This window comes from Cetorhinus maximus, unplaced genomic scaffold (genome assembly GCF_964194155.1).
Source record: "Cetorhinus maximus unplaced genomic scaffold, sCetMax3.hap1.1 HAP1_SCAFFOLD_1296, whole genome shotgun sequence".
In the NCBI taxonomy this organism is placed as follows: Eukaryota; Metazoa; Chordata; class Chondrichthyes; order Lamniformes; family Cetorhinidae; genus Cetorhinus; species Cetorhinus maximus.
In genome coordinates, this window is record NW_027597237.1 from 82523 (window position 1) to 92468 (window position 9946).

Genomic DNA, 9946 nt, shown 5'->3' on the forward strand with positions numbered 1-9946 from the left:
TATAGAATAAAAGATACCCGGGTGTGATTTAAAGACTGGAATCAAATCGAGGGGTTCGGGATGTGGTTTATATATAGAATAACGGATACCCGAGAGTGAGTTACAGACTGGAATCTAATCTAGAGGTTCGGGGTGGTTTATATATAGAATAACAGATACCCGGGAGCGAGTTACAGCCTGGAATCTAATCGAGGGGTTCGGGGTGGTTTATATACAGAATAACAGATACCCGGGAGTGAGTTACAGACTGGAATCTAATCGAGGGGTTCGGGTGGTGGTTTATATATAGAATAACAGATACCCGGGTGTGAGTAACAGACTGGAATCTAATCGTGGGGTTCAGGGTGGTTTATATATAGAATAACAGATACCCGGGAGTGAGTTACAGACTGGAATCTAATCGAGGGGTTCGGGATGTGGTTTATATATAGAATAACAGATACCCGGGAGTGAGTTACAGACTGGAATCTAATCGTGGGGTTCAGGGTGGTTTATATATAGAATAACAGACACCCGGGAGTGAGTTACAGACTGGAATCTAATCGAGGGGTTCAGGTGTTGGTTTATATATATAATTACAGAAACCAAGGAGTGAGTTACAATCTGGAATCTAATCAAGGGGTTCGGGATGGTTTATATCTAGAATAAAAGATACCCGGGTGTGATTTACAGACTGGAATCTATTCGAGGGGTTTGGAGTGGTTTATATATAGAATAACAGATACCCGGGTGTGAGTTACAGACTGGAATCTAATCTAGAGGTTCGGGGTGGTTTATATATAGAATAACAGATACCCGGGAGTGAGTTACAGACTGGAATTTAATCTAGAGGTTCGGGGTGGTTTATATATAGAATAACAGATACCCGGGAGCGAGTTACAGCCTGGACTCTAATCGAGGAGTTCGGGGTGGTTTATATATAGAATAAAAGATACCCGGGTGTGATTTACAGACTGGAATCTAATCGAGGGGTTCGGGTGGTGGTTTATATATGTAGAATAACAGATACCCGGGAGAGAGTAACAGACTGGAATCTAATCGAGGGGTTCGGGGGGCTTATACATAGAATAACAGATACCCGGGAAGGAGTTACATGCTGGAATCTAATCGAGGGGTTCGGGGTGGTTTATGTATAGAATAACAGATACCCGGGAGAGAGTTACAGACTGGAATCTAATCGAGGGGTTCGGGGGGGTTTATATATAGAATAACAGATACCTGGGTGTGAGTTACAGACTGGAATCTAATCGAGGGGTTCGGGGTGGATTATATATATAATAACAGTTACCCGGGAGTGAGTAACAGACTGGAATCTAATCGAGGGGTTCAGGGTGGTTTATATATAGAATAACAGATACCCAGGAGTGAATTACAGACTGGAATCTAATAGAGGGGTTCAGGGGGTTTATATATAGAATAACAGATGCCCGGGAGTGAGTGACAGACTGGAATCTAATCGAAGGTTGCGGGGTGGTTTATATATAAAATAACAGATACCCGGGAGTGAGTTACAGGCTAGAATTTAATCGAGGGGTTCGGGGTGGTTTATATATAGAATAACAGATACCCGGGAGTGAGTTACAGACTGGAACCTAATCGAGGGGTTCGGGGTGGTTTATGTATAGAATAACAGATACTCGGGAGTGAGTTACAGACTGGAATCTAATCAAGGGGTTCGGGGAAGTTTATATATAGAATAATAGATACCCGGGAGTGAGTTACAGACTGGAATCTAATCGTGGGGTTCAGGCAGGTTTATATATAAAATAACAGATACCCGGGAGTGAGTTACAGACTGGAATCTAATCGAGGGGTTCGTGGGTAGATTATATGTAGAATAAAAGATTCCTGGGAGTGAGTTACATACTGGAATCTAATCGAGGGGTTCGGGGTGGTTTATATATAGAGTAACAGATACTCGGGTGTGAGTAACAGACTGGAATCTAATCGAGGGGTTCGGGGTGGTTTATATATAGAATAACAGATACCCGGGAGTGATTTACAGACTGGAATCTAATCGAGGGGTTCGAGGTGGATTATATACAGAATAACAGATACCCGGGAGTGAGTTACAGACTGGAATCTAATCGAGGGGTACAGAGTGGATTATATATAGAATAACAGATACCCGGGAGTGAGTTACAGACGGAATCTAATCGTGGGATTCAGGGTGGTTTATATATAGAATAACAGATACCCGGGAGTGAGTTTCAGACTGGAATCTAATCGAGGGGTTCAGCGTGGTTTATATATAGAATAACAGATACTCGGCAGTGAGTTACAGCCTGGAATCTAATCGAGGGGTTCGGGGTGGATTATATATAGAATAACAGATACCCGGGTGTGATTTACAGACTGGAATCTAATCGAGGGGTTCGGTTGGTGGTTTATATATAGAATAACAGATACCCGGGAGCGAGTTACAGACTGGAATCTAATCTAGGGGTTCGGGGTGGTTGATATATAGAATAACTGATACCCGGGAGAAGGTTACAGACTGGAATCTAATCGAGGGGTTCGGGGGGGTTTATATATAGAATAACAGATACCCGGGAGTGAGTTACAGACTGGAATCTAATCGAGGGGTTCGGGGTAGTTTATATATAGAATAACAGATACCCGGGAGTGAGTTACAGACTGGAATCTAATCGAGGGGTTCGGGTGGTGGTTTATATATAGAATAACAGATACCCGGGAGTGAGTAACAGACTGGAATCTAATCGAGGGGTTCGGGATGTGGTTTATATATAGAATAACAGATACCTGGGAGTGAGTTACAGACTGGAATCTAATCGAGGGGCTCGGGGTGGTTTATATATAGAATAACAGATACCCGGGAGTGAGTTACAGGCTGGAAACTAATCGAGGGGTTCGGGGTGGTTTATATATAGAATAACAGACACCCGGGAGTGAGTTACAGACTGGAATCTCATCGAGGGGTTCGGGATTTGGTTTATATATAGAATAACGGATACCTTGAAGTGAGTAACAGACTGGAATCTAATCGAGGGGTTCGGGTGGTGGTTTATATATAGAATAACAGATACCCGGGTGTGAGTTACAGACTGGAATCTAATCGAGGGGTTCGGGGTGGTTTATGTATAGAATAAGAAATACCCAGGAGTGAGTTACAGTCTGGAATCTAATCGAGGGGTTCGGGGTGGTTTATATATAGAATAAAAGATACCCGGGTGTGATTTAAAGACTGGAATCAAATCGAGGGGTTCGGGATGTGGTTTATATATAGAATAACGGATACCCGAGAGTGAGTTACAGACTGGAATCTAATCTAGAGGTTCGGGGTGGTTTATATATAGAATAACAGATACCCGGGAGCGAGTTTCAGCCTGGAATCTAATCGAGGGGTTCGGGGTGGTTTATATACAGAATAACAGATACCCGGGAGTGAGTTACAGACTGGAATCTAATCGAGGGGTTCGGGTGGTGGTTTATATATAGAATAACAGATACCCGGGTGTGAGTTACAGACTGGAATCTAATCGTGGGGTTCAGGGTGGTTTATATGTGGAATAACAGATACCCGGGAGTGAGTTACAGACTGGAATCTAATCGAGGGGTTCGGGATGTGGTTTATATATAGAATAACAGATACCCGGGAGTGAGTTACAGACTGGAATCTAATCGAGGGGTTCGGGATGTGGTTTATATATAGAATATCGGATACCTGGGAGTGAGCAACAGACTGGAATCTAATCGAGGGGTTCGGGTGGTGGTTTATATATAGAATAACAGATACCCGGGTGTGAGTTACAGACTGGAATCTAATCGTGGGGTTCGGGGGTGGTTTATATATAGAATAACAGATACCCGGGAGAAGGTTACAGTCTGGAATATAATCGAGGGGTTCGGGGTGGTTTATATATAGAATAAAAGGTACCCGGGTGTGATTTACAGACTGGAATCTATTCGAGGAGTTCGGGGTGGTTTATATATAGAATAACAGATACCCGGGAGTGAGTTACAGGCTGGAATCTAATCGAGGGGTTCGGGGTGGTTTATATATAAAATAACAGATACTCGGGAGTGAGTTACAGACTGGAATCTAATCGAAGGGTTCGGGGTGGTTTATATACAGAATAACAGATACCCGGGGGTGAGTTACAGACTGGAATCTAATCGAGGGGTTCGGGGTGGTTTATATATAGAATAACGGATACGCGGGAGTGAGTTACAGACTGGAATCTAATCGAGGGGTTCGAGGTGGTTTATATATAGAATAACAGATACCCGGGTGTGAGTTCCAGACTGGAATCTAATCGTGGGGTTCAGGGTGGTTTATATATAGAATAACAGATACCTGGGAGTGAGTTACAGGCTGGAAACTAATCGAGGGGTTCGGGATGTGCCTCATATATATAATAACGGATAGCTTGAAGTGAGTAACAGACTGGAATCTAATCGAGGGGTTCGGGGTGGTTTATATATAGAATAACCGATACCCGGGACTGAGTCACAGACTGGAATCTAATCGAGGGGGTCGGGGTGGTTTGTATATAGAATAAGAGATACCCGGGAGTGAGTTACAGTCTGGAATCTAATCGTGGGGTTCGGGGTGGATTATATATAGAATAACCGATACCCGGGACTGAGTCACAGACTGGAATCTAATCGAGGGGGTCGGGGTGGTTTGTATATAGAATAAGAGATACCCGGAAGTGAGTTACAGTCTGGAATCTAATCGAGGGGTTCGGGGGGGTTTATATATAAAATAACAGATACCCGGGAGTGAGTTACAGACTGGAATCTAATCGAGGGGTTCGGGGTAGATTATATGTAGAATAAAAGATTCCTGGGAGTGAGTTACATACTGGAATCTAATCGAGGGGTTCGGGGTGGTTTATATATAGAATAACAGATACTCGGGAGTGAGTTACAGACTGGAATCTAATCGAGGGGTTCGAGGTGGGTTATATACAGAATAACATATACCCGGGAGTGAGTTACAGACTGGAATCTAATCGAGGGGTCCAGAGTGGTTTATATATAGAATAACAGATACCCGGGAGTGAGTTACAGACTGGAATCTAATCGTGGGATTCAGGGTGGTTTATATATAGAATAACAGACACCCGGGAGTGAGCTACAGACTGGAATCTAATCGAGGGGTTCAGGTGGTGGTTTATATATATAATAACAGAAACCAAGGAGTGAGTTACAGTCTGGAATCTAATCGAGGGGTTCGGGATGGTTTATATATAGAATAAAAGATACCCGGGTGTGATTTACAGACTGGAATCTATTCGAGGGGTTTGGAGTGGTTTATATATAGAATAACAGATACCCGGGAGTGAGTTACAGACTGGAATCTAATCGAGGGGTTCAGGGTGGTTTATATATAGAATAACGGATACCCGGGAGTGAGTTACAGACTGGAATCTAATCGAGGGGTTCGGGGTGGTTTATATATAGAATAACAGATACCCGGGTGTGATTTACAGGCTGGAATCTAATCGAGGGGTTCGGGTGGTGGTTTATATATAGAATAACAGATACCCGGGAGTGAGTTACAGACTGGAATCTAATCTAGGGTTTCGGGGTGGTTTATATATAGAATAACAGATACCCGGTAGTGAGTTACAGACTGGAATCTAATCGAGGGGTTCGGGGTGGTTTATATATAGAATAACTGATACCCGGGAGAAGGTTACAGACTGGAATCTAATCGAGGGGTTCGGGGTGGTTTATATATAGAATAACAGATACCCGGTAGTGAGTTACAGACTGGAATCTAATCGAGGGGTTCGGGGTGGTTTATATATAGAATAACAGATACCCGGGTGTGAGTTACAGACTGGAATCTAATCGAGGGGTTCAGGGTGGTTTATATATAGAATAACAGATACCCGGGAGTGAGTTACAGACTGGAATCTAATCGAGGGGTTCAGGATGTGGTTTATATATAGAATAACAGATACCCGGGAGTGAGTTACAGACTGGAATCTAATCGAGGGGTTCGGGGTGGTTTATATATAGAATAACAGACACCCGGGAGTGAGTTACAGACTGGAATCTAATCGAGGGGTGCGGGTGGTTTATATATAGAATAACAGATACCCGGGAGTGAGTTACAGGCTGGAAACTAATCGAGGGGTTCGGGATGTGGTTTATATATAGAATAACGGATACCTTGAAGTGAGTAACAGACTGGAATCTAATCGAGGGGTTCGGGTGGTGGTTTATATATAGAATAACAGATACCCGGGTGTGAGTTACGGACTGGAATCTAATCGAGGGGTTCGGGTGGTGGTTTATATATAGAATAACAGATACCCGGGTGTGAGTTACAGACTGGAATCTAATCGAGGGGTTCGGGGGGTTTATATATAGAATAACAGATACCTGGTAGTGAGTTACAGTCTGGAATATAATCTAGAGGTTCGGGGTGGTTTATATATAGAATAACAGATACCCGGGTGTGAGTTACAGACTGGAATCTAATCGAGGGGTTCGGGTGGTGGTTTATATATAGAATAACAGATACCCGGGTGTGAGTTACAGACTGGAATCTAATCGAGGGGTTCGGGGGTTTTATATATAGAATAACAGATACCCGGGAGTGAGTTACAGACTGGAATCTAATCGAGGGGTTCGGGGTGGTTTATATATAGAATAACAGATACCCGGGAGTGAGTTACAGACTGGAATCTAATCGAGGGGTTCGGGGTGGTTTATATATAGAATAACAGATACTCGGGAGTGAGTTACAGACTGGAATCTAATCGAAGGGTTCGGGGTGGTTTATATATAGAATAACAGATACCCGGGAGTGAGTTACAGACTGGAATCTAATCGAGGGGTTCGGGGTGGTTTATATATAGAATAACAGATACCCGGGAGTGAGTTACAGACTGGAATCTAATCGAGGGGTTCGGGGTGGTTTATATATAGAATAACGGATACCCGGGAGTGAGTTACAGACTGGAATCTAATCGAGGGGTTCGGGGTGGTTTATATATAGAATAACAGATACCCGGGTGTGATTTACAGGCTGGAATCTAATCGAGGGGTTCGGGTGGTGGTTTATATATAGAATAACAGATACCCGGGTGTGAGTTACAGACTGGAATCTAATCGTGGGGTTCAGGGTGGTTTATATATAGAATAACAGATACCCGGGAGTGAGTTACAGACTGGAATCTAATCGAGGGGTTCGGGGTGGTTTATATATAGAATAACAGATACCCGGGAGTGAGTTACAGACTGGAATCTAATCTAGGGTTTCGGGGTGGTTTATATATAGAATAACAGATACCCGGGAGTGAGTTACAGACTGGAATCTAATCGAGGGGTTCAGGGTGGTTTATATATAGAATAACAGATACCCGGGAGTGAGTTACAGACTGGAATCTAATCGAGGGGTTCGGGATGTGGTTTATATATAGAATAACAGATACCCGGGAGTGAGTTACAGACTGGAATCTAATCGAGGGGTTCGGGGTGGTTTATATATAGAATAACAGACACCCGGGAGTGAGTTACAGACTGGAATCTAATCGAGGGGTGCGGGTGGTTTATATATAGAATAACAGATACCCGGGAGTGAGTTACAGGCTGGAAACTAATCGAGGGGTTCGGGATGTGGTTTATATATAGAATAACGGATACCTTGAAGTGAGTAACAGACTGGAATCTAATCGAGGGGTTCGGGTGGTGGTTTATATATAGAATAACAGATACCCGGGTGTGAGTTACGGACTGGAATCTAATCGAGGGGTTCGGGTGGTGGTTTATACATAGAATAACAGATACCCGGGTGTGAGTTACAGACTGGAATCTAATCGAGGGGTTCGGGGGGTTTATATATAGAATAACAGATACCTGGTAGTGAGTTACAGTCTGGAATATAATCTAGAGGTTCGGGGTGGTTTATATATAGAATAACAGATACCCGGGTGTGAGTTACAGACTGGAATCTAATCGAGGGGTTCGGGTGGTGGTTTATATATAGAATAACAGATACCCGGGTGTGAGTTACAGACTGGAATCTAATCGAGGGGTTCGGGGGTTTTATATATAGAATAACAGATACCCGGGAGTGAGTTACAGACTGGAATCTAATCGAGGGGTTCGGGGGGGTTTATATATAGAATAACAGATACCCGGGAGTGAGTTAAAGACTGGAATCTAATCGAGGGGTTCGGGGTGGTTTATATATAGAATAACAGATACCCGGGAGTGAGTTACAGACTGGAATCTAATCGAGGGGTTCGGGGTGGATTATATATAGAATAACAGATACCCGGGAGTGAGTTACTGACCGGAATCTAACCTAGATGATGCTGGAACTGTACAAAACGCTGGTCAGGCCACAGCTAGAGTACTGCACGCAGTTCTGGAATCCGCATTATAGGGAGGATGTTTTCACCCAGAGGGTGGTGGGGGTCTGGATCTCGCTGCCTGAAGGGGTGGGAGAGGGAGAAACCCTCATAAACATTGAAGAAGTATCTGGATGTGCACTGGCGACGCCCTGGGGATACACGGCTATGGGCCTAATGCTGGGGGAACGGGGTTAGAATAGTTCGGTACTTGTGTGAAAAGCACAGCCTCGATGGGCTGAAGGGCCTTTGTCTGTGCTGTGGGCCTCTATGACTACTATATAGGGAGCGTACAGCTGTATCCCAAGACAAGCCACGATGGTATCGAACAGGGGAGCAGTCTCGATGGGACCATGTGTCTGCTCCTGTTCCCATTTCTCCTGGTCTCTGGGGGAGGGGAGTGAGGCTGGTCCCTTCGGAGGGAGGTGGTGGGGGGAGGGGGGAAAAGGGGATCGGTGGGAAGGGCTGAGTTTCTCACCTGCGCCAGGTCCCGGCGGCGTGTCTTCAGAGTGTTGGTCCGAATCGTGATGGGTCTGTGCACCTCATTGGCTTCGAGGAAGTCCAGGAGCTGGGTGGGCGAGAGAGAGAGAGAGCGAGAGTGAGAGACGCAGAGAGGAGAGGGGAGAGAGAGAGAGAGAGAGAGGGTGAGGGGTTGGGGGTAGGGTTGTTAGAGACGGGGTGAGAGACAGAGCAAGCGATGGAGAGAGAGAGAGAGCGAGCAATGGAGAGAGAGAGAGAGAGAGAGAGAGAGAGAGTGAGCGATGGAGACAGAGGGAGAGAGAGAGCGATGGAGAGAGAGAGAGAGAGCGCGATGGAGAGAGAGAGAGAGCGCGATGGAGAGAGAGAGAGAGAGCGATGGAGAGAGAGAGAGAGAGAGCGATGGAGAGAGAGAGAGAGAGAGCGATGGAGAGAGAGAGAGAGAGCGCGATGGAGAGAGAGAGAGAGCGCGATGGAGAGAGAGAGAGCGATGGAGACAGAGAGAGAGAGAGCGATGGAGACAGAGAGAGAGAGAGCGATGGAGACAGAGAGAGAGAGAGCGATGGAGACAGAGAGAGAGAGAGCGATGGAGACAGAGAGAGAGAGAGCGATGGAGACAGAGAGAGAGAGCGCGAGCGACGGAGACAGAGAGAGAGAGAGCGAGCGACGGAGACAGAGAGAGAGAGAGCGAGCGACGGAGACAGAGAGAGAGAGAGTGAGCGACGGAGACAGAGAGAGAGAGAGAGAGAGTGAGTGACGGAGACAGAGAGAGAGCGCGAGCGACGGAGACAGAGAGGGAGAGCGAGCGATGGAGACAGAGAGAGAGAGAGACAGAGGGTGTTAGATACAGTGGGAGAGATGCGCCCCTATCCCAGGGAGCCGGCCTTACCTCAGTGAGAGTGAAGAGTTCGCACAGTTTGTCAATCAGATACTGGTTGTAGCTGTAATAAGCGGCCAGGTCCTGCTTCAGCAGCTGTAGGTATTCCTGTCTATCCCGGCCGGGCTCCCGTTTCTGACTGAAATCACACAGGACCTCCACCATGTCCTTCATCCGCTGGTAGATCATCTTCAGGTCGGGCGCCTGCTGCTGTGGGAGTGTGTCAAGGGAAAGAGGGCCAGAGACTAATCCTCAC

At 45.6% G+C, this 9946-nt stretch overlaps 1 protein-coding gene across 1 annotated transcript in view; it reads right to left on the minus strand.

Annotated features, from left to right (window-relative positions):
* LOC144676021 (28S rRNA (cytosine(4447)-C(5))-methyltransferase-like) overlaps positions 1-9896 on the minus strand; it is an 89384-nt gene extending 79488 nt beyond the window's left edge. The window contains exons 1-2 of the mRNA XM_078536543.1: positions 9703-9896; positions 8815-8904 (exon numbers count right to left, since the gene is read on the minus strand). Coding sequence (XP_078392669.1) covers positions 8815-8904; positions 9703-9879 — 267 coding nt within the window. The 5' untranslated portion in view covers positions 9880-9896. The remainder of the gene's footprint in view (positions 1-8814; positions 8905-9702) is intronic.
* Between the last annotated feature and the right edge of the window lie 50 nt (positions 9897-9946).